This window comes from Muntiacus reevesi, chromosome 16 (genome assembly GCF_963930625.1).
Source record: "Muntiacus reevesi chromosome 16, mMunRee1.1, whole genome shotgun sequence".
In the NCBI taxonomy this organism is placed as follows: Eukaryota; Metazoa; Chordata; class Mammalia; order Artiodactyla; family Cervidae; genus Muntiacus; species Muntiacus reevesi.
This window is the reverse complement of record NC_089264.1, coordinates 54661937-54687593: the sequence shown is the minus strand read 5'-3', so window position 1 is coordinate 54687593 and position 25657 is coordinate 54661937. Positions and strand designations below refer to the sequence as shown.

Here is a 25657-nt window from a genome sequence, read left to right as displayed (position 1 = left end):
GATGCTTTTGAACTGTGGTGTTGGAGAAGACTCTTGAGAGTCCCTTGAACTGCAAGGAGATCCAACCAGTCCATCCTAAAGGAAATCAATCCTGAATATTCATTGGAAGGACTGATGCTGAAGCTAAAACTCCAATATTTTGGCTACCTGATGTGAAGAACTGACTCATTGGAAAAGACCCTGATACTGGGAAATATTGAGGGCAGGAGGAGAAGGGGATGACAGAGGATGAGATGGTTGGATGGCATCACCAACTCAACAGACATGGGTTTGGGTGGACTCCGGGAGTGATGGACTGGGAAGCCTGGCATGCTCCGGTCCATGGGGCCACAGAGTCAGACACGACTGAACAACTGAACTGAACTGCATACAAAACAAAAAGGAACATGACAACCTGGGGAAAATGTTTGCAACACATACGGCAAAAGATACGTATTCCCAATAGAGAGGCCTCTAAAGCAACAACGAGACTATGAGTGCTCCCAAAAAAGATATGATGAGGCAATTCACAAGAGGAGAAATTCAAACTGCCAGAAAGTCTGGAAAATATTCAGACTTACTAGTAACCAAATTAAAACAAGTTTTTTATTCTTTTGTCCTTTCATATTGACAAAGATTAAAAGAATAAAATGGCCAGCGTTAAGTGCGGTGATACAGGGCAGTCTCATCCACTGTGGGCAGAGTATAGGTTGACACAATTTTTCTCGGAGACAGCTGTCTATATGAATTAAGAACCTCAAAAATCTTCATACTGTTTGTCTTCATAATTAAACTCTGTAATTAGACTTGCACAAAGATACATGCATGTGACTATTCACATTGTGGTGCTATATAAAAAATTTTTTAATGACATAAGTGGCATATGGTTAAATAAATTTTGATCTATCTATGGATCATTAAAAATCAAATAATCTTTAGAAACAACTTATTCTGCAGGGCTTTCACATTTTGCTGACAGAGAGGTGATGGTACAGAAATATGAGAAACAAGAGCACAGATGCAAAAGGGAAACATCTAAAGAAGAGTGTCCTTCACTCTTACCCGCTTCTCAAGCTCTGGGAGTCACTTGGGCTCTCACAATTTCTTAGGGTAAATATCCACACTGAATTCTAACAATGTCAGAGTCATACACTTAGAGGTTTAGAGCTTAATACATCTCTGTCCTCCAAAGTCACAAACAACATTGTTAAAGAAAATTTCCGACATGCCACTAGATGCTTATCTACTTGTTTCCAACTTTTCTGTTGATTCAGTTCTGCCTTCAAAATAAAAAGTTAGATAAAATCCAAAGTGAGCACAATGCATATTTATTTATTTCTAAGGTACTATCAGATAAGGTAATGGGAACCCACACCAGTATTCTTGCCTGGGAAATCCCACGGACAGAGGATCCTGGTGGGCTACAGTCCATGAGGTCACAAGAATTGGACACAACTTAGTGACTAAACCAACCAACCAATCAAGGCACTATCATTTTAAGTTGGATTACCTTCAAGAAACTGCAGCCTAATTCTTAAATTTTAGGGATTGGTGGTGTTTAAAATGCAAGTATTTAGTGATGTATTTTATGTGGCAAGTTTCTGTGATAAAACATTTCAATGGACGAATCATGAGAGTCAGAAAAAGTAAGATACTTCAACCCTTTTCACCCTTGCTATTGAACCTTGGAGGATTTGACCCAGAGGATACTTGGAACTTGCTGATTATTGTTCTGCTAACCCTTTAAGCAGTTAGTAACTGTAGGCAAAATGATCAAAAGTATTTATAAAAATTAGATGAAAATATAAGAGAACAATTGAGGACAATAAAAGATTCCTGAAATATCTGAGGGCATATCATAATTTTCTCATGATTTTCTAACTCAGAGATGACATACTGGTATCCAGGAGATGGACTGTAGACCAGTCATGAGACGCTCCCGGGTGGCGCAGTGGTAAAGAACCAGCCTGCCAAGGCAGAAGACACAAGTGATCCAGGTTCAATCCCTGGGTCGGGAAGATCCCTTCTAGTAGGAAATGACAGTCCACTCCAGTAGTCTTGCTGGAAAATTCCATGCACAGAGGAGCCTGGCAGGCTAGTTCATGGAGTTGCAAAGGGATGGAAACAACTGAGCATGCAGCATGCACGGATGCACATGAGACCCTGATCCCCTACATCCTCAGAGCAGCCAGGCATGACCTGGGACTAAGGGACTCTGGACTGGTCTCCTGACACCCACCATCTATACAGCACCAGAGAAAGCCAGCTGCAGAGAGCGTGAAACAGCCCATCATTGACAGAGCACCCATTGAGCTGCTAGGGAAGTCTGTTTTCCAGGTGGTCTAGGATAGGATTGCCAGCCTAAGTTCATAATGGGTGGAAGAGGGTAGGAAGGAAAGAAGTAGATCTACAAGAAATACTATCACACACGCACAAAACTCACAAATCCATAGAATTTAGTAAGGACGAAAGAATTAGTAAATGAGCTAAAGCAGTGTTGTTCATAGAAAAGGACAGATACTAACAAAAAGTAGTTTCAGTAAAATCAAAATTAAAGAGGAAAAACATAGAAGTGGCTTAACTGCTCTTATTAGGAAATTCATCCAGGAATTAAACTGACAATGGTTTTTATGTCAATTAAATACTTTCTTGATCAATTTCATCTTCATTGGTAAAGTTATGATTGAAATGTTTGTATTCATAAATGAGACTTAGAATGTCTGAGGGAATCAAAACAGGGTGAAAATGGGAAGTAGAGGCTCCACCGAGCACTCAGTGACACCCGTGAGAACGAATGAACAGGGTTTCCCACCCATCCCTACCAGCATCTCTGCTGGAGACTCTGGCTGACCTGTAATCTGGTATGTCTCAATCTATTAATCGGTGAGGCCGTAACTCCCATCAATGCCTCTCTTCCTTTGAATGGTCCTTACTACTGTTCATAAAATAAGTCTTATATTTGAAGTCACACTCCAGTTTTGACTATTCTTAGACTCAGGTCCTAAAGTCCCTTAATCCATGATTCCGATTTGCCCTTCAAATTGTTGCACCCAATCAGAAGAAAAACAGTTAATTCACATTCACAATATGTATTCACAGGACAACCTTTGTTTCCTGATTCCTATCCCCAGCTCACCTGTTGTTCCATAAAGCCTAGGGCTGAGTGGGTAAGAACAAGAAATAGGATAAATGGAAATGAAGGGGTGGTGAGAGTGCAAGATGAAGTGAGCAGGAGGAAAGATTGGAGATATCTGGTACCACTTTTCTTGTCTAAAGTCAGAAAACAAGAACATGGGAATAAAAGTACTTGTTTGTACCTATTCTTTATTCACCATGAATTTTGCCTACCCTTTATTAATATTCTAAGACAATGCATTTTGTTTCACTTGGATTGTCATAATGAAAGATCTTTTTTTTTTTTTAATGGGAACTGAACATCTGGATTCTGAAACAGTAATCACATTGCTTTAGGTTTAATGAGTCCTATTTTACTGCTTTTGGTGGTGCAGTGGTAAAGACTCCACCTTCCAATGCAGGAGATGCAAGAGATGCAGGTTCGATATCTGGGTTGGGAAGATTACCTGGAGGAGGAAATGGCAACCCAACCCAGTATTCTTGTCTGGAAAATTCCACGGATAGAGGAGCCTGACAGGCTACAGTCCATGGAGTCTCAAAGAGTTGGACACGGCTGCGCACACACACACATGCAGTGTAGAAAAGTAAAACCAGAATTTTACAGATCTTTTGTTTATCCTTATATTTCGTGCTATTTACTGTTTTCTAGACAAGTTGCTTTTTGAACACCAGAACACAGGACAGTGCTAGCACTTCAAAGGGGGTCAGTAGGGAATACCCTGGCAGTCCAGTGATTGGAACTCCACGCTTTCACTGCCAAGGGTCAGGGAACAAAGATCCTGCAAGCTTGTGGCCTGGCAAATAAATAAATAAGGGATTCAATCATCGCTTAATAAGTAAATGAATGAATGGTGTTTTTACAACTGGACATAACAGACATTCATTCATTTCATTTTTGATGAGTATATTGTGGGTTTATATTTACTCACGCAGATTGGTAAGCATAGGAAAATAGCTTCAGATTTACATGAGGACAAACCCCTTTACTGCCTGACATTGTTTCTTCACTCTCTTATTTAGAAGACAGCTTGAAAGTGCTCATTACAAAACAGTCTTCTTAGTGGAAAGTGACTCAAAATGAAGAAGTCTCAGTTCTAGGTCTCCTTTTTACAAAGTCTTACCCAAGAGGAAGTGAGCACGAGGTAAGCTGCATAAGTGCCGCAGAGATGAAACGTAAACCAGGAAGAAACATGCCATCGATGTACTTGATGGGAACACATGTATCATGTGAAGAGACATGACAAAAACAGCCCTCCTTAAATTACTTTTGGCCATAGTGATCATGTTCATTTTAATTTTGCCAGAATATTTCAAGACACCAAAAGGTGAGTAATTACAATTTACTTTTCCTTTTTTAATTTTTAAAAATTGTATTGGTTAATGGTTACAGGAAAGGCCTTATTTTTGGATACGTGCTGTGAGGGCTGAAGTTCTATGTGTGGAAAGCTAATAAAATGAAATTGTAATTTTAATTGACTTTTACATGGTACAGTACCTTACAGTACTTAAGTATTGTAGCATGAAATAATGAAATGAAAAAAAATGAAAAGAAATACTTAAAATCTGTAGTCTAGTTTTCAAACATTGAATTTACAACAATTTCACCGTATGATTTTGCTCTTTGAAAGGTTCCTTCAAAATAGATTTAAGTATGCTTTTACATCCTGTAATTACTTTATAAATAAAGTAACATTTACTATGTTAAAAATGCTTGCAATCCTTTCCATTACAACTATTTCACACAAATCGCTTACTGTTACTTTTTGAAAAAAAAAGTATAAAGATTTTTTTCAAAATATAGCTAAAATAAGATGGGTAAAAATTTAAGTGGCTGTATACCTGTATATATTTGTAATTAGAGAAGAATGGGACAAAATTATCTCTGTTTATATTTCAGAAAATTGTGATATTGCTGAAACCTAAGGTAGGAAAAGAAATAGATGTAAATTTAAACTACTTTCATAGATCAGAAAGATTTGAAAATATATTAGCATGACTGTTTGAATGGTAATTGTGCTCCCTAGCATTTTATAAGAAGAAAAACTAAAAAGAAAATGCTGTATTCTGTCATTAAAAAGTTATCATATGAATTGATTAAAATCAGAGAAAAGCTTGTATTTGATGACTTTTTACAATGATTAGTTAGTTATTGTTGTATATACATATACTAAGTGACGATAAACACAGTTGTTAATTACATTTAGTGACATATTGCGAGGGTTATTTAATACTTCATATACATGATGTGAAGCAGCAGATAATTTCTTTGCTTAATAAACACTATGAATGTACATTTTGGGAATAATTAAAATTTTCAAATTTCTGGCATTATGTTGCTTAGATTAAGCAATCATAGCATATATTTTAATTGATCTATTTGGTAATGACTGGTTAGTGTTTTGTGACAACTGGTTTAAGTACAAGAGCATGTTAGAAATTATTCTTTTGGGGGCAGATGTCTCGACAAATAATCTACCATCATTGATGATAACTTTGTACTCTCAGTTTCCTAACTGTTTATAGCTTTCAATACATTTACTGCCTCCTAAAACTTAAAATAGCCATGTCTCTTTCCCTGATCCAAGAACAATGTAGAACTTTCCTCCAGCTCTTTTTGGAGTGATGGATTTATTTGAGAATTTTGTTTTGAAGGAACTCTCCTTGGGGCCAACAAACAAAACTATTTGAAAACCACCATTTTGTTCTGATATCATTTTGTGGTAGCAGGAATTTTGCACATAGCCACCATAAGTGAGAAATGGATTAGGCAAAATGTTTTACACATATGATAGTATAATAATAATGCTTTATATTTTATAATGGTTTATGGGTCACCAGGAGCAAATTTATATAGACTCATTTTATACAGTTCTATATTGATTAAACTAAGGATGCATAATTGTTTTGTCTTTTTTTGGTGGCAATTTTTAACCACAGCGATAGCTCCTTATGAAATGAGTTGACTTATTAACCAAAGTATTTTGCAAAATAAGCTATTTAGTAAGATTATTTAGATGGTGAGAAAGGAGTGTTCTAGAAGTACTGAAATTAACCTTGGGAGTTTCTCCTGTAGTCTAACTCTATCAGTTACTTGTGTTTCCTTTCCATTCTTATGTTCTATTCACTTTAATACCTAAGATAAATATTATAAAATGATTCTTACTTATAAATTATTTACTGATACACTGTCTTTAACATGTCAAATGAATTCAAAAGGAATCTTAATGAGGAATAATGTATTCACAAGGTTTAATAGATTTGATTTCAAAATAATAAGCCCTCTGAAGACCTAAGTTAAAAATAGAGCACTCTATTTGATCATTTTTCATCAAGAATGTATCTGAGTCTCTGAATAATCATTACTCAGAATATTCAATTATTATAATTACATAGTGTAAGCTATTTAGTCTAACTTCTTTGGAAGGGGAACTTCTTTAATGGTATTTGGGACTTGTAATAACTCTGCATTGGTATTCACTGGCAAGACAGCATATTCTAGCTTTCAGTTTATTGGGAAGGCATCTTACACTAAGACATAGTAGTTAATATAATGGTTTCATCCTCTTATATTGCATTAGATAACAGAGATACAAAAGAGAGTGGATATATTTTTATTCAGAGCTTCTTGAAGTTGAGGAAGCTGGGTTGTTTCAAACAGGAGACATTTTATCAACCCACTTTGGGTGGATTTACACTGTTTAGAGAAACAGAACTCTGGCTAACTCATATAAATCTCAGTGATCTTCTATTTATTTGTTCTTTCACTTATGAATAGTGTCTAACCGTACTAGGAACCCAAGGCTACAAAAATGAAAGGCAATTCTTCCTTCAAAAAGTTTTCAGTCAAGGGGAGGACTGACTGATAAATAATTAAATACATCCTGTAATAATGAAAATAGCAATGTAAAAGACACAATGGGAACATAAAAGTTGCTTCCAGTACTCTCTGGGGGAGGGCATTTCTTCATTTTTATTCACAAAACAAAACAATTGTCAGAGTTCTAATGATCAATTAATATTTCTCCTTAGCTACATTAAGAAGCACTTTCTAAAAGAAGGAATTGTTACTGATTTTCAAATAAAATGTATTTGTACTGATATCTCAGAAACTCTTGAAGCCAGAAATTATGGAGTTATGTGAGTATATTCCAGATTGTGGTGACGAGGACCGGGAATAGCACAGATGAGAACCCGCAGACCTAATTTTATTTGTTGTTTTGACTTCCTCTCTTACTTTTAGGAGTCAAACTCTCATATGCTATGTTTATCAGCTTTCATTTCCCTTCCATTTCACACTTTCTGATGGAAATGCCAGTAAAGTGATCAGTGAAATTGAAGAAAACAAAGGATAAAAGAACCTCGCTGCTGCTGCTGCTGCTGCTAAGTCGCTTCTTTCGTGTCCGACTCTGTGCGACCCCATGGACGGCAGCCCACCAGGCTCCCCTGTCCCTGGGATTCTCCAGGCAAGAACACTGGAGTGGGTTGCCATTTCCTTCTCCAATAAAGAACCTTAAATACCTATAAAGTGAAAGTGAAGTTGCTCAGTCGTGTCCGACTCTTTGCATCCCCATGGACTGTAGCCTACCAGGCTCCTCTGTCCATGGAATTTTCCAGGCAAGAGTATGAGAGTGAATTGCTCTTTCCTTCTCCAGGGGATCTTCCCAACCCAGGGATCGAACCCAGCACTGCAGACAGACGCTTTACCGTCTGAGCCACTAGGGAAGCCCTTAAATACCTATAAAGGACAGGATAAACCCTGAAGTATATGAGTATATATTCATATTACTTATGTCTTTATTATAAGTATAATCAAGGATAACTGCAATTCTTTTGAAAAATTGTTACCCTAGTCCTTAAAAAATAGGTCCTTATTTTCTCATTGGTTCGCTCATTCAATCAGCAATACCCAATCACATTTGGAATATAGTCATGATCATTTTAAAAAAGGTTAAAAAATACATATTTATGCATACATATACAGTTACTATCCCTGGAGGAGGGAATTGCAACCCACTCCAGTATTCTTGCCAGGAGAATCCCATGGACAGAGGAGCCTGGCAGGCTACAGTCCATGGCGTGGCAAAGAGTCGGACACGACTGAAGCAAGTTAGCATGGCACAGCATACAGGTATTATATACCAAATACTTTTACATATAATACATTATTTTAGCTTATTAAATACTTCAGCTCATTAGTGGTGTAGTATTGTTCTCAAGAGAGACTATTTTGAAAATCTTTGGGAAGAAAGAATAAATCTAGATGGATAAATTTACTTTGTTGTAAGATTTCATTTCTTGCTGAATTTTCTGAATCATTATAGTTTTTAAATGGCTACTAATGGACATGCATTCATATATATATATATCTATCTTAGATGTACATAATGGCAAAAAAAAATAATGCTTTTCACTGCTTGGGCAGAACTGGCCTCATTCTCTCACAGCAACAACCCTTGCTTGGGAAGCTTTCTAACTGCTTGTCTCATTCATTTGCCTTTGTAGATAAATGTTTTCTCTGAATATCCAGTATCTGCCACATTAGAAGGCATTCAATGAGTATTTGTGACTAAGTGAAATTTCTGAGTCATATTATAAAGGAAATAAAAAATATTATAAAGAAAATAAAAATAAAATGCTTTCTGGAAGGAAGCATTTCTCATCAGACCCTCACAGCCATCTCTTGATTTAGGTAGGCCAGGCATTATTATCCCCATCTTACTTTGTTCTTGGGCCACACTACACAGCGGTAAAGAATCTGCCTGAAGTGCAGGAGACCTGGGTTCAATCCCTGGGTTGGGAAGATCCACTGGAGAAAGGATAGGCTACCCATTCCAGTATTCTTGGGCTTTCTTGGTGGCTCAGCTGGTAAAGAATCTGCCTCCAATGAGGGAGACCTGGGTTCAATCCCTGGGTTGGGAAGACCCCCCGGAGAAGGGAAAGGCTACCCACTCCAATATTCTGGCCTGGAGAATTCCATGGACTGTATAGTCCATGGGGTCACAAAGAGTCGGACACGACAGAGCAATTTTCACTTTCACACAGCTTATGGGATCTTAGTTCCCTGACCAGGGATAAAAGCTGAAATACTTGCAGTGGAAGAACAGAGTCCTAACCACCATCAGGGGACTCCCTCATCTTACGTTTTTGAAACATAAAATTTCACCACAAACCTTGAACTTTTAGGCTTCTCAAGCCTCTGAAATTTATTTCATAGAATCTTTTACTTAAAAGATATGCATCTCTTTACTTTGAATCATTTTTCTTCCATTTTCCCCCCAATGGAGAATTCCATAGTGTGGGATATGATAAAAATGGCAGGTATTTAGAAGAAAATTTATAGTTTTAAATTCTTTGATGTAAGAACAGTGAGTTGAACCCAAGGTAAGTAGAAGACAGGAATAATAAAGACAAAAGCAAAAGTCAATGAAATTAAAAGATAAGAAAGAAAGAATCAATAAAGTCAAAAGTCGGTTCTTTAGAAAGTCTAATTAAATGGAAACACCTCTTGAATAATTGATGTTTCAGTTTCTTATGGATGCCGTACAAATGACCACAAACAGTAGCTTCAAACAGCACAAATGTATTATCTTAGAGTTCTGAAAGTAGAAATCCAGCTGAGGTCTCACTGGGCTAAAATAAAAGTGTTAGTAGGGCTACATTCTTCTCAGAGGCTCTAGGAAAGTATACCTTTATTTTCTTGTCTTTTCTACCTCCTGGAAGCTGTCTGCTTTCCTTGGCTGGTGGCTTCTTCCCACCCTCAAAGCCAGTGGTGGCCTGTTGAGTTTTTCTCGCATCTGAATCACATGTATGATTACAGTATGCCTACCCAGATAATCCAGGATAATGTCTCTATTTTAAGAACAGATCGTTAGCAACTTGAATTCCATCTTTTAACTCAATTCTTCTTGGCCATGTCATGTAACGTAGTCACAGGTTCTGAGAATGAGGATGTGGATATCTTAGGGAGGCCATCCTTCTACCTGCTAAAACTGAATTATCAAAAAAGAGAAGGCACAATAACTAACTTAGGAATGAAAAGAGACATAGAAATTAAAACTATATGGAGATTATTATGAATATCTGTCAGTCAATAAATTTAAACATACACTAAGACACATTTCTAGAAAAATACAACTTATCAAAACTCACTTGGGAAGAAATAGAAAATCCAAGAGTTGTAGAACAACTCAGAAAATTGACCAGTGGCTTAATTTTCCCTGAAAAATCACTTGGCTCAGATGTTTTTAATATGTAAGTTCTGCCAAATGTTCAAGAAATAGATTGATTAGATAAATGGAATTTGTTATAAACCCTTTCAAAAAATATAACAAGGGAAACATTTTCCAGTTTATTAAAAAATTTTAAAAAAATTTCTTTATTTATGCTGTGCTGGGCCATCGTTGCTGCATGCAGGCTTCCTCTGGTTGCAGCGAGTGAGGGCTACTCTCTAGTTGCAGTGTGGGGCTTCGCATTGTGGTGGCGTCTCTTGTCGTGGAGCGTAGGCTGTAGCACAGGTGGCCTTTGGAAGTTGGCACTCCCAGGCTCCAGAGCACAGGTTCAGTAGTCGTGGCGCATGGGCTTAGCTGTTCTGTGGCATGTGGGACCCTCCTGGACGAGGGATGGAACCCATGTCTCCTGCATTGGCAGGTGGATTCTTTGCCACTGAGCCACCAGGGAAGCGCTCCAATTTATTTTTATTTTTTTTATAAGTTTATTTATTTGTTGTCTGGGCTAGGTCCTTTGTTGCTTGGACTTTTCTCTAGTTGCAGCAAGCAGGGGCTACTCTCTCTTTGTGGTGCGCAGGCTTCGCACTGAGGTTGCTTTCTCGTTGCGGAGCATGGACTCTAAGGCATTCGGGCTTCTCTAGCTGCAGCATGTGGGTTTGGTGGTTGCGGCCCCCTGGCTTCCGAGCACAGGCTTAATAGTGTGGTGCACTGGCCTAGTAGCTCCAAGGCATGTGGGATCATCCTGAATCAGGGACTGAACCTGTGTCTTCTGCATTGGCAGATGGGTTCTTTAGCACTGAGCCACCAGGGAAACCCCTCCAATTTATTTTTTAAGGCTAGTGTATTTTAGTATCCAAACCTAACAAAGACAGTACAAAAAGGGGAACTTTACATCCAATCTCATTTATGATAGATTAAAAACCTTTAAACAAAATATTAAGAATCTGATTGCAGCAATGTATAAAAATGATCAAATTAGATTTGTTCCTGGAATGCAAGATTGAGTTAGCATTAGGAAATCTAATAATGTAATTCACTATATTACCTGATTAAAGAAGAAAGCCTATATAATCATCTCAATACTTGTTGAAAGAGCACTCAATTAATATAGTCAACAGTCTTTATAATTCAAAACTCAGCAAACTAGGAATAGAAAAGAATCTTCTTAAAGTGAAATGGGATATCTAAAAATGATTATGTATCAGTCTCGGTGATGAACATCATAAGTATTCTTCTTAAGATCAGGAGCAGACTAGGATGTCCACTCTCAAAACTTTTATGCATCATGGTACTGGAGGTCCTAGTCAGTGCAGTAAGACAACCAAAAGAAATAAAATGTGTAAGGAGTGAAAAGTAAGAAATGAAGTTGTAATTATTTGCAGTAAATTAACATATTTATGGGCTTCCTTAGTGGCTCAGTGGTAAAGAATCTGCCTACGAATGCAGGAGACAAGGTTCAATCCCTTGGTCAGGAAGATCCCCTGGAGAAGGAAATGGCAACCCACTCAGTATTCTTGCCTGGAGAATCCCACGGACGGAGGAGCCTCGAGGGCTACAGTCCACGGGGTCACAAAGAGACAGACATGATTTAGCAACTGAGCACAAGCACGAAGCATACCTATATAGAAAATTTATAGGAAAAATTAAAATTAATAAGGACGTTTACAAACTGATAAGAAATAAAATTTATATACAAGAGTCAATTGTGTCTCCATATACCACTAACAAACAGAAAACATATTTCTTAAAAAATACTATTGGCAATAAAAACAAAAATTAAAGTACCTAGGAGGAAATCTAGCAAAAGATGTATGGGACCATAATGGTGAAAATTTGGAAACTTTTTTAGAAGATTTCAAAGAAGACCTATAAAGTAGAGAGTAAGAAAGGAAGAAAAGAGTGATAGGAGTAACTCAGTATCATATCTTTCTTCTCCAATTGATTTTGACATTCAAGTCAGAATCACAACTGGGTTTTTCACCCAACTTAATAAGCTGATTCTAAAATTTATTGGAAAGAACAAAGGATCAAGAATCACTAAGACATTCCCAAAGAAAATGAACAAGGTTAGGGGATTTTTCCTATGAGATATAAAGACTTCCCTGGTGGCTCAGGCGGTATAGAATCCACCTGCAATGTGGGAGACCTGGATTCTATCCCTCGGTCAGGAAGATCCCCTGGAGAAGGGATGGCAAGCCACTCCCAGTATTCTTACCTGGAGAATCCCCAAGGACAGAGGAGCCTGGTGGGCTACAGTCCATAGGGAGGCAAAGAGTCGGACACGACTGAAGGGACTCGGCACAGCGCACATAAAAGCTTCATAAAGCAAAAGTAATTAAGTCCTTCATGTGTCTTTGCCAAGATACGAAAAACAAAATTTGGAACCCGGAAATACAGTCCTACATATGTACAAGGATATTTGATAGATTATAGAAATGTCATTACAGATAGTGGGGGAAAGATAGACTACTTAATAATTGCTAGTACAATTGATTATCACATGTGGAAAATATTAATTTGGTTTCTTACTGTCTTAATTTCAGATAGATCAAGAACTTACACACAAAAGGCAAAACTTCAAAACTTTCAGACAAAAATGTAGATGAAAATCTTTATAAAAAAGATTTCTTAAACAAGATGCAAAGCACAAATTGTAAAGAAAATGATAGATTTAAAACACTCAAATTAAGAGCTTCTTTTAACTAAAAGATCATAAAGAAAATGAATAAACAAGGTACAAATGATGAGAAGATATCTCGATAAATATGTAAATAACTTAAAATTTCAAAAAGTTTAAAAACTCATAAATATTAATAAGAAAATGAAAAACAATCTACTAGAAAAATAGAAAAAGTAGGAACTTTTAAACCATGATGAGATTCCATTTAACATTCACCAAATTGTCAAAACTTGAAAAGCTCTGACCACGATATGTGTCAATGAGAACCTTTATACACTGCAGGTGGGAGGATAAATTGGTACAACTTCTTTGTATAACGATTTGGCATTTTCTAGAAAAATCAAAGATGACCATACTGAATACCTGGCAATTCGTTCAGTGTGTATGCTAGAGAAGTTTCTGTAACTGCGTACTAGGAGATATGTTCATGAATATTCATAGGAGTGTTATTTAAAAATAAACTTAATTGAGGTATAATTTACATATGATAAAATGTGCCACTTTTAAGTGTAAAGTTGAGGTGTGACAAATTTTTACAGCAGTGTAACTACCACCACAATTAAGGTATAACCTTACCAACATCTCCAAGATGTCCCTCGTTCTCCTTTATAAGAGAACCCTTCTCCCACTATCAATACTGTTTTCCATTTTCTAGAATTTCAAATAAATGGAACCACATTAGTATGTAGTCAGTTGTGTCTGGCTGTTTTCCCTTGGCATAAAGCATTTGCGATTCTTCCATGTTGTTGTTCATATCAGCATATTCTTCCTTTTTGTTGCTGAGCAGTATTTCATTATGTGGATATGTCAGGAATTATTTATATATTCATGAGTTGTTGGCCTTTTGGGTTGTTCCCAGTTCTGGGCCATTATAAATTTTACAAGTGCCATGAAGCTTCATACACAGGCGTTTGTGTGGACATATGTTTTTGTTTCTCTCGTAGATCCCTAGGAGTACAATTCTTGGGTCATGTGCTAAGTGTATGGTTAACTTAAAGGACATAAATATCTTCCAAAGTGATTGTACTATTTTATATTCCTATCAACAACACATGAGAGTTATGGTTCAAAGCAATGTTATCCAGAACAGCAAAAATAGAAACACCTCAAATACTCCGTCAGAAGAATACATACATAAATTGTAGTATATTCTTTCGAAGATACCACAAATAATTAGTACCGAAATATGCAGCAACACTACTAAAACACATTAAGCAAAAAAAGTGAGTCATAGGTGAATACCTACAGGATAGTCCCTATCTGTGTATATAATTTGCTAATGAAACAATGTTACTTAGGAATATATACATTTTGGAAAGACTCTAAGATGAAGCAAAGGAGTGATAAACACATTTTCACGATGGTGTTAAAACTCTGGGAAAGAAGGAGTGTGTAGGGGTGGGAAAGGGTACTTCAGAGCTGTTGCTAATGTTCTGCTTCTTAATCTGTGTAATAGATACATGTGTTCATTTATTTTTATTATTCTTTAACTGGAGCAATATATTTTATATTAATATATACTTATATATGATAAATATTTATAATAAAAGTTCAAAAAGAAAAAGATAATTTATGTTTTCTTTGCTTTTCTTTAAAAAGAAAAAGCAATTGACTTGGCCTTTGTCCTATACTGTAACTTATTTTCCTAATTCTACTTAGTATTCTATATCATTACCTTGAGAAATTGCATTCTTAGTACTAGAGTAATTCTGGTATGCATTTTTCTATCTCTGGAAGTGAGAATTTAGATGTCTGACTCACAGCAATATTAATAGTAGTAGTTAAATTCATAAATCCTTGTTTATGAAGATGAAATTATGACCTACCTAATAACAAAAATGATTGAGTAGAATTCATTTATTTCTTAAAATTATACTGGGGAAGGATATGTCCTGTATTTATTTCTTTCCTAGTTGAATTATTTAAAACTAAGATTAGGAACCCATCATAAAATGACCTCATAGCCAAATAGGAAGGATATACCATCAATTCTAGAAAGCCCAGTTTGTCATTTATTGGATAAGAAGACTGCAATATTGACAGTAAAAATCTATCTCCCTTCTAAGTTATAAGAATATAAGTTCAAGAAGTTGAAAATTTCATAAGATGAAAAATATCAGTGAAGAAAATGGAAAGATGGTAAGAAATAAGTTTTTCATGTGTTTTAGTAATACAGAAAAGCCATAGACTACTGATTTACATCAGATAGTGAATTCCTATCGTCTTACTGGGAAACTGTTATTGAAGACAGTTTTTTTTTAAAATTAGTTATTAATTTGATTATAGCTTTGTTTACAAATATATTGAAACATAACAAAACTGCATATTTGAGTAAAGTACAATCTCTGCCTCCTAAAACTTTTATAGCAACTCAAGTATGAAATGTGTTTAAAGCTGGAAATTACCTGTGAAATATTACAGAAACAATTTCAAACACGGAGGACTGGTAAATGAGCCTTTATTAAATCATCAAAATATAATCATCAGTAATGAAACAATTATGAAATTATGATCAAAGTATCAAATCCCACAAGTAAAAAAATGTGCCTTAATATCAATCAATAGTTTTGATTTATTTTAAGTTTGAATCAGGATATATGACTAGGAGTAATCACTCTTAAAAATGAAGCAATTCTTTCATTGTGTTCCATATTATTTAGAAAATTTTAAAAATGTATTTTGCCCCATATGATTATGAGAAATGGTAAAGAAAGACACATAAAGATGGAATTGAGCATGTCAGTTATTAATATTTTCTCATTCTAGTAAATAGCTGTCAAACTGAGAATGTCTGAAAGAGAGGTTACCTATTCCTTAGGTAACCTAATCATTACTGCTACGTAGGGATTCCCAATTCTTACATGGTGAGCTTTAATTACTTTAAATTTAATTACTTTAATTAAATTTTAATCCATCATAAATAAAGGATAAATTTAAAATTTTTACTTTGGGATATGGGCTTGTATTTTAATAACATATACTTGTTTCCATATATATTGTATCATTTGATGCTACTGTAACCCCACAAGATTAGCAGGATCTGGTTATTATCTCTATTTTGCTAATAAGAAAATGAGACTTGTGGAGATGAAGTGAATTGTTCAAGCATCTCAGTTAACAACAGATATAGCACTAGAGTCTTTGTCTTTTGCTTTAAAATCAGTCTTCTTTCTATTAGACCATTAATTCCATATCTGATATTTGTCTGCAGATAAAATATAAAAACTATGATATCATCTATTAAATTTCATCTTTGGAGATTCAAGTAGGTTGAATAATGGTTGTCCAAAGATATCAGGTGTCAGTTCCTGGGAACCTATAAAAGTTACCTTATAAATAAAAAAGGTCTCTATAGATGTGGTTAATTTTAGGATCTTGAGATGGGGAGATTATCCTGCCATATCCAGGTGGGATCTAAATCCAACCACAAGTTTCTGTATGAGAGAGGGGCAGAGGGAGATTTGATACAGACAGAGGAGTAGAAGATGAAGATCTAGAGAAGAAGGCAATGTGACAATGAAAGCAGAGATGAGTGTTGTGGTCACAAGCAAAGGAATGCCAGCAGTCTCCCCAGACTGGAAGAGGTGCAAGAACAGGTTCTTTCTTAGGGTCTTCAGAGGGAGTGTGGTCCTGCGGACATCTGAGTTTTAGACCAGTATAAATGTCACTGAACTTTTCACCTTCAGATCTGTAAAAGAATAAATTTCTCTTGTTTTAAGCCAGCAAGATTGTATTCATTTGTTACAGTAACCTTTAGAAACTAGTAGAGATTCTGTTCAAGTTTTCCATTTCCTGTTCAACTCCATGCAATTCATGTGAGACTCTATTTTGAAACAGATGGATTCAGAGGAAAATAGGTTTGTCCATTAAAACTTTCCTAGAAGAGAAAAATGATTAAAATGTTAGGATTTCCAAGAACTTCTCAGCAAAGACTTCTCTTCTCTGAAAATTAATAGGGAATGTTGACAAATTTTTAATAAGAAATATTTAAACGGAGTAGATACTATTGTTTCATGTGAAAACAAAGTCTTGCTGCTGATAAACTGAAATGTACTGATCTGCCTAAGATAACTGAGGAGCATATTGAGTATTTATCTGAATGCCAAAACCTCAAAATTTCATAGTCAAAATTTTTTTTTTCTTTGTAGGAAACATGTTGGAACTATCATGTCTGGAAGTGTATTTACAACAGAATTTCAGCTATTCATTCTTCTCTACAAATGCTTCTTTTGTGACCTTTCTGCAACCAATAGGAGAAACTCAGACTATTACGGGAATCTTTCTAAGTCACTCCAGCTTTCAAAACTTCACTAGGATTTGTCAAGATATCACAAGTGAACTCAAGACATGCTTCTCATGTTTGGCTTGTGAGTTCAAAGGAAACACTGATTTTATTTTTCAGGAACAAACATCAAAAGGTAAATGCGAAAGAAAAGTGAGAACAAAATTTATCAAGGATAAATAACCTTATTATGTGAAAAAAAAGTATTAATAATATATTCCAATTTTAAGTCCATTGGCCCTGAAACACTCAGCTCTGTGATGCTCAATGAATGACTTACAGGCTTTGGGACAGTAACTTGTTCTTGGTTTACTTTATCAAAAACAAAATATCCATTCTTAAAATACAATCAACATGCAGCTATAATTGATGTACATTTGATGGCTAAAGGATTATTTAGCATGTTGTCTTCAAAAGTACTGATACAATTCTAAGTAAACTTGTAGAATCTTGTTCTCATATAAAATCATACTTGGATTCCCCAAGCAGTCACTGAATCCTCAATGCATTTGTACCTACTCCTGTCTAATATCCATCCACTGTATACGAATTGTCTTTTTACTTGTTTAACCTATCCACCGAGCCTCTCAAGGGCAGGAATCCTGTCTTTGTTCACAATGATATTTAATGTCTGAGCTGAGGCACTTAAAAGATATTTGTTTAATGAATGAATAAACAAATAAAAGAATAACTATGTATAATCCACAATATCTAACCAAACCTTGCATTTATTATCACTGAGAAATTAAACAATTAATTTACAGCTATAAAATATACTGGTGGCCCCAAGCCCAAGCATCAGATTTAGTGCTTATACCTATTCAGTGAGATTGCTTGCTGGTTCCCCCCGTACTGGCATTTTTCCCATTCTTTCAAAATGTGAACAAAATTTCTTGGCATTGGCTTGAGATAAAGTATAATAGGTAAGTCATTTTTCTAAGAATCTGCCTACAGTGCAGGAGACACAGGAGACAGTGATTCGATCCCTGGGTCGGGAAGATCCCCTGGAGAAGGAAGTGGCAATCCACTCCTGTATTCTTGCCTGGGAAATCCAATGGACAGAGGAGCCTGGCAGGCTACAGTCCATGGGGTCCCAAAGAATCAGATATGCCTGAGCGACTAAACACATACACACACATTCAAGTAGTACTGTAACGATTGCAGGCTTCCAGGTCAAATTCACCAGAAAGCAAATTGGGGAATTACCTTCATCATGACAGAGGACAATGAAGTGTTTTAAAAATTGGAAGCTCACAGTCTACCTCTCTGCCTCCTTGAAAAGTAAGCAGTGCATCGATAAGTTATTCTAGTTACTATGGCTCTGTAGCCATCACCCCCAAACTGAGCGGCTCTAACAACAGCAAGCATTTAACTTTTTTCTTTCTTCTTTCCTTCCTTCTTTTTTTTTTTTCTGGGTCAGGAATTCAGAATGGGCCTAACTGGGCATTTCTGGCTTGAAGCATTTCACACTGCTGGAGTTAGACAGTGGCTGGAGCTAACGCAGGAGTGGGCTGGAGCAGCTACGGGCAAGCGGGGCATTTCTCTCTCTCCATGTAGTCTCAGAGTTTTTCTATGTGGTCTTTCTATTTGGGCTAGCTTGGCCTTCCTCACAGCATGGTGGCTTTAAGTTGTTATTACTTAGTGGCCCAAGGCTCCACTGTTAGGGATCCAGAAAACAAGGTAGAAATTGCTTTGTATTTTCTGGTCTTATCATATGATGTGATTTTCTCTGCATTTGATTGGTTACAAGCAGGTAAATCCTTCCACAGAGATTCAAGGGGAAACGTATTGGACTTCATTTATTTATGGTGGAGTGGCAAAGTTTTAGGTTAACATTTGTGTTACAGGTTGAGTTCTATTGGAGTTCTAACCCCAGGATCTCAGAATGTGCCATTATTTGGAAATAGGGTTGTTGCAGATGGAAGTAGCTCAGTTTAGTGTGTTAGTTGCTCAGTCGTGTCTGACTCATCGCCACCCTACGGTCTGCAGCCTGCTAGGCTCCTCTGTCCATGGAATTCTCCAGGCAAGAATACTCGAATGGGTAACCATTCTCTTCTCTAAGGGATCTTCTCAACCCAAGGATTGAACCTGTGTCTCCTGCGTTGCAGGCAGATTCCTTACTGTCTGAGCTACCAGGGAAACCCATGGATCAGGTCATTAGGGTGAGCCCTAATTCAATATGACTGGCATCCTGATTAAAAAAAAAGCGGGGCGGAGGGAATTTGAGAGCGAGCAGGGTGATGTTCTTTAAGACAAGGAATACTGAAAGCTGCCACCAAACCACCAGAAGCGAGAAGGGAAGCATGAACAGATTTTCCCTCCCAGCCTTCAGAAGGAAGCAACCTTGTCAACACTTGAATCTTGAAAGTGTAGCTTCCAGAACTGTGAGACGATGCACTTCTGTTGTGTAAGTCCCCCAGTTGATGGTACTTCGTTATGACAACCCTAGCAAACTAGTGTAATGTGGGATGGGAAATAATACTGTGACCATTTTGGTAAATATAATCTGTCCCACAAGTCATCAGGGAAATGTTTTTTTTTTCTTTGAGAGGCTCCAAGTATATTTCAAACTCACCTGGTTTTCATACTCTTAAAAAAATGTAAGCACGGTAATTGTTACTTTTAGGCTGATAACTTCTTGTTTTTACCCTTATTGTATAGGAAGAGATTTAGCTTTGAGCTGTATGTTTTACTTACTACTGTTTTTGTGTGTGTGAATAACATTTTCTTAATCTCTTTCTAGCTCTTATCATGAGAGGATCAATGGAAGTGAAGTCAAATGATTTTCACTCACCTTGTCAACATTTTAACTTCACTGCAACTCCTACGGTTGACCACCTGGAGGAATATAATCTTACCTGTAATCTAAAAACCCACACTAGAAGGTCAGCCATCGAGGAGGAAGATCCAACCGAGGCAACATCTGTAAACCGTACTTGTAGAACTATGGAACACCCACATAATTGTGTAAACATTTCTTTCCATTTAGAAATGGATGCAAAAAGTAAGTTTTTAAGGAAATTAGAGGGAAAAGGAGAGTAGAATACAGACACAAAATTAAGTAAGGGCTACTATGTAAGCTTCACTTTAAGTCAAATAGTTGAGGAATTTTATTGATGAAATAACGAGGCTGGAAAGAATGTTAGCCCTTTTACCTGTTTATTTTTCTTTTAAAATGTGTTTTTTTTTGTGGAGCACAGCTGTGCTCAGAGGCAAAGGAGGCATCTATGGGTTGTTATTTGAGGAACATTACAAAGACCCTCTGCCCTAGGATAAATTCTAGGAGTGCCTATTAGCTGTGTTTGAAGTAATACTATCACACCTGTGTATTAAAGGATGAGATTTCTTTTTAAACGTAAATAAACATGTGCATTGTGATATGCTATTAAATTTTGAATCAATTTAACATGTCCTCTCTTAGAGCTGAGAAACAGACCTGAGAAAAAGGGATTTTTGATGGACTCCTGTGAAGATAGGTGGGGTATAGATTAAGCATTTTGAGTCACTGGAGGGCTCCGAGGGAAAAGTAGGAGTCTGGAAGATAAAACTCACATATATATTAATTCTATTTAAGGTTGATTACCTTCCTATTCACCCTATTCTGAATTAACACAATTGATTCTTTTTTAAATTAATTTTGGTTGGGGTATAGTTGCTTTACAATGTTGTGTTAGCATCTGCTATACAACAAAGCGAATCAGCCATAACAATGCACACATCCCCTCCCATTTGGAATTTCCTTTCATTCAGGACACCACCGTTCATTAAGTTCCCTATGACATACAGTATGCTCTTGATAGTGATTTTATACATAGTGTCACAATTGATCCTTACTGCTAAGCAAGGTGCCCTCCCTTGATCCATAAACTCTACTCTTGAAGAGCATCTCATGATATACCCATTTAATGAGTGCTTACTGTATGCCAAGCAGCGTGCCAGGTCCTGAGGATACAGAGAAATGTAAATGGCCAAGTAAGTGTCATTGGTGTTAACAGGTGCTATGTTAGAATAATTGACTCTGTTTTCTGATGTCCCAAATATATGGAAGTGTTTCAAATTGCCTTAGAATGCTTTTCTAAGGCCTTAATCATTTTAGAGGCCATTAAAAATATTATTTTTATCTTAAAGCAAACACAAACATATGATACATATGCATTTTTAAAGTGACACATAAGACTTCAAATAAATTTCTCCTGTGAGTTAGTTTGCCTGAGGCCCTACAGCCTCTGCATTTAGAGGGTCCTTCAAGGTGTATGTGTAGGGAGGGTGGGAGAGGATCTGAGAAAATCTGAACAGATGGTAGGGGAATCAGGGTGGAGGTTCTGAAAAAGCCATATAGAGAAGGTGACTATGATGAAATCTGAACTATAGAGAGGTTTGGATGACAGATATTTAAAACGTATTTATTTCAATGTCCACTTATGTATCTATCTAGTTGCTTTTTATATTTTCTAAAACATTAGGAAGAAATAACCATTGCCATATTATTTTGAGAATTTTTGTGTTAATGGAAAAATTCATAAATTCCAATGAAGTAGTAATTGACAGCTTTTTGGGTACATAGGTCAGGAAGTTATCAGTGGTATATACAACTATGTAGTCTTGTACTTGGGAAAAAGTATACCTATCTTGCCATGTGTAGAAGAGTGGAAATTTATTTATGTTTTATTCTGCTGTAAAAAGACTAACTTGATCTCCTTTCGAAGTCCTATCTGCCAGTGAGCAGGGGAAGCTAAGTTTAGTTTAGTCTGGTAAATTTACTCTGAAACAATAATTTAATCTGTCTCTAGATTTTTTTTTCAGATTCCCATCCATTTCCCCTCGGTCCTCTCCAAGATGGTTTCAGGCATGGGGTTGGGGGCCACGTGGAGTGTAGGGAGACACACTCGTCTGTTCTCACTGGTACTTCGGTGGGTACACTGGCTCGCTTGGTCCCAACTGTGCACACTCTGCTGTTGCAGTATGATGTTGGTGAATGCACAGTTCTTTTCTCATAGCTGGTCATTGCCCAATGACACCTTGGTATCGGACCCACCTTGGCCTGCTGGTACTGTACATCTTCTATGCCAGTTAACTGCACGCTTTTACTTTGCTGAGTGAGGAATGCAAGTCTGGTTACTAAACTGCATGGAATGATACTGGGGAGGCTGAGTGCTGCCATCCCAGTCAAACACTACCTTCTCCATTCAGCCTCTTCTTTAAATAAATGTTGACTATTTAATGGACAAACGCACATGGAGTGGAAGGGCATGTGAAAGGGATACCCAGATCATGAGCCCCAGAAGGACAGTCACCCAAGGGTAAAAACAAGTTATATATCCTGCTAAGGTGAATGAGTACTACCTGTGATTTATATGCAAGGAAGAGGGTACATAGGTTGATTTAGAATGTCAGTAGGCAATGATGTTTTGGACATAAGAAAGTCACTCTCCTTTAAGTTACTGATTCCTGGGCCTACTGGCCCGTGTGTATTTATGGGATGAAAGGAGATCTTGCTAAGCTATCACTGATGATGATTTTTCTTCCTTGTTGCCTCACTGTCATTTGAACATTTTTTTTTTTTTTTACCTGTGTCCTCATTCAATCTGGGCAAAGGTAACTACGTTTGTAACTAATGCCTGCACTTGATCTGATCATTGCCATGTGAGCCCCTGTGGAAAGAAGGTCTGATTAATCATCTACTCAGGCCTCTTACAGAGAAGGCAATGGCACCCCACTCCAGTACTCTTGCCTGGAAAATCCCATGGACAGAGGAGCCTGGTAGGCTGCAGTCCATGGGGTCGCTAAGAGTCGGATACGACTGAGCGACTTCACTTTCACTTTTCACTTTCATGCATTGGAGAAGGAAATGGCAACCCACTCCAGTGTTCTTGCCTGGAGAATCCCAGGGACAGGGGAGCCTGGTGGGCTGCCGTCTTTGGGGTCACACAGAGTCGGACACGACTGAAGTGACTTAGCAGCGGCAGCAGCAGCAGCAGACCTCTTACATGCCTCAATCCAGCCTCTTTCTTTGTCTTTTCCTTTCTTCTCCATCCTCATCTTACTCATTGCATCTTTGATTTGAGGGCATGTTTTTCTGACTGCTTGGCCCAGGGTAAAATTGTTAATCACAAGTGGCTCTGATGCTGGTATTCTTGTGATTCCAACCTCGTGACGGCAAAACTAGCATTGACATAACCTGGGAGTGAAATTAATTCCAGAATTTTGAAACTATCAATAAGCGGATCCCTAGAAACCACTTGGCCACGTTTCTTAATTTAGTATGTTAGAAAAGAACTCAGGAAAGCAGGTGATCCTGTGACTGTGATGGTTATGTATTCAATTTCTCAGTTATGGACAGGATATACTGTAGAATCCAGCTGTATCACCGTGGTGCCTCTTATCTGCTGCATCCCATTTTACTGTATTTTTGCTACATTTTTCTTTGCAGATTCTATCTGTTCCATGAAGATCACTTGGTATGTTCTAATTCTATTAGTCTGTATAGTTTTGCTCATCTTCATTATCCGCAAAATACTTGAAGGCCACAGAAGAGTGCAGAAGTGGCAGAGTAAGTACTGAAAAATTCATTATTTGGGATAATTTTTCTAGTGTCCAGAAGTCCCTAATCTTATCTGTAGATTCCATTTCTTTTTTTTGGTTCAATTTACCACTTACTGGGCATCTATGTGTTTAAGTGGTGATTCTGGGTAACTCAAGGGACAGCAGTATAGATAAGACAGGTGCCAGCACTCACGGAGTTTCCTGTTTTCCTCCAGCCCAGACAGGTGGTTAGGAGGAGGAGGAAAGGCTGGGTTAATTGGAAGGAGTTGGTGGACTGGAGATTGAGCAGAGCTTGGTGTAAGTGAGGCAGAAGAGGGGAAGGAAAATAGGGAATGGTGATAAAGGATTTCAGAATTGGAGGTCTTGAGCTCTGGGCTCTAGGTGATGAGCATGAGCCAGAGTCAATCTATAATAAGTGTGGGGGAGAAAGTAGGTTTTTGACTGTGAAGCACTAAGATGTGTAGTTGGAAATAAGGATAGTAGGGATGATATTTAAAAAGAATTAACACTGATTATGACAAGGGCATCTACTTATCAGAACGGACATTGACTGTCAATTACTGTTGCGGTCCTATGGTGCGTACCCATGCACATAGTGGCTGAATATTAAACCTGATGAGTAGTTGGTCTCTTAAAGATAGTATAAAATGTATCAGTACAAGATTAGGCTTTGGAGACAGGTACTTAGGTTAGAATCCTAGTGCTACTACTTACTACTTCTGTGACTTTGTGAAAATTACTTACCACGGTTGAGTGCTCCTTTCCGCCTCTGTAAAGCGAGATTAATCACCATTCTTACACAGGGTTGAGGTAAGGACTGAACTAAAGAGACTACATAAGAAGTAGTTCTCAATAAAGGATAGTAGTATTGTGTTGAGTGTATTTCCCAAAACTCTTGTGTTCTTTACCAGGCAAGGCCGTGTTAGTAGGCAGAGCAAATGGTTGCCTCTAGGTTTGAGTGAAAGTGTCATTATTTTGGCTAAGTGTGTGTTGGAGATATTTCTGAGGACAGTTTCATATCGTCTTGTTATCAGTACATTAGTATATGAGGTCCTAAACACATAATAATAATATGTGGTCATATTATTATTACTGACCAGTAATATATGGTCAGTAATATCATCAATATTCTTCATTTGTAGAATAAACATTTGCAGAGCATTCCCATGAGCTTTTTTAAACTAGATTCTCAAAGTGTACAGTGTACGGACATGTTCTATTTCTTTTATTTTAAAGATGAAAAACACCTCTGAGGCTCAGAGAGATCAAGTGTGTTGTCCAAAGTAATACAGTAATAAAATAACAGAATTAGAATTAAGACCCAGGGTCTTTCTAGTTTTTATTATTTTAAATAAAATATTTGTTGTTATTTTAAATAAATGTGTGTCATTTGCAATAGTGCAAAGTTCTGAGTTTCTTGATCTATTTTTCTATGAATCGTTCAGTCCAGTTCAGTCACTCAGTCATGTCTGACTCTCTGCGACCCCATGAATCGCAGCATGCCAGGCCTCCCTGTCCATCACCAACTCCCAGAGTCCACCCAAACCCATGTCCATTGAGTCAGTGATGCCATCCAACCATCTCAATCTCTGTCGTCCCCTTCTCCTCCTGCCCTCAATATTTCCCAGTATCAGGGTCTTTTCCAATGAGTCGGTTCTTCGCAAAAGGTGGCCAAAGTATTGGAGTTTCAGCTTCAACATCAGTCCTTTCAGTGAACACCCAGGACTGATTTCCTTTAGGATGGACTGGTTGGATCTCCTTGCAGGCCAGGGGACTCTCAAGAGTCTTCTCCAACACCACAGTTCAAAAGCA

General features: G+C 37.3%; 1 protein-coding gene across 2 annotated transcripts in view; it reads left to right on the top strand.

Annotated features, from left to right (window-relative positions):
* The first annotated feature begins 4313 nt into the window (after window positions 1-4313).
* TMEM156 (transmembrane protein 156) overlaps window positions 4314-25657 on the top strand; it is a 35624-nt gene continuing 14280 nt past the window's right edge. For both annotated transcript variants that reach the window (XM_065907532.1, XM_065907531.1), the window contains exons 1-4: window positions 4314-4439; window positions 17169-17438; window positions 20046-20306; window positions 23733-23852. In XM_065907532.1, coding sequence (XP_065763604.1) covers window positions 4352-4439; window positions 17169-17438; window positions 20046-20306; window positions 23733-23852 — 739 coding nt within the window. In that variant the 5' untranslated portion in view covers window positions 4314-4351. The remainder of the gene's footprint in view (window positions 4440-17168; window positions 17439-20045; window positions 20307-23732; window positions 23853-25657) is intronic.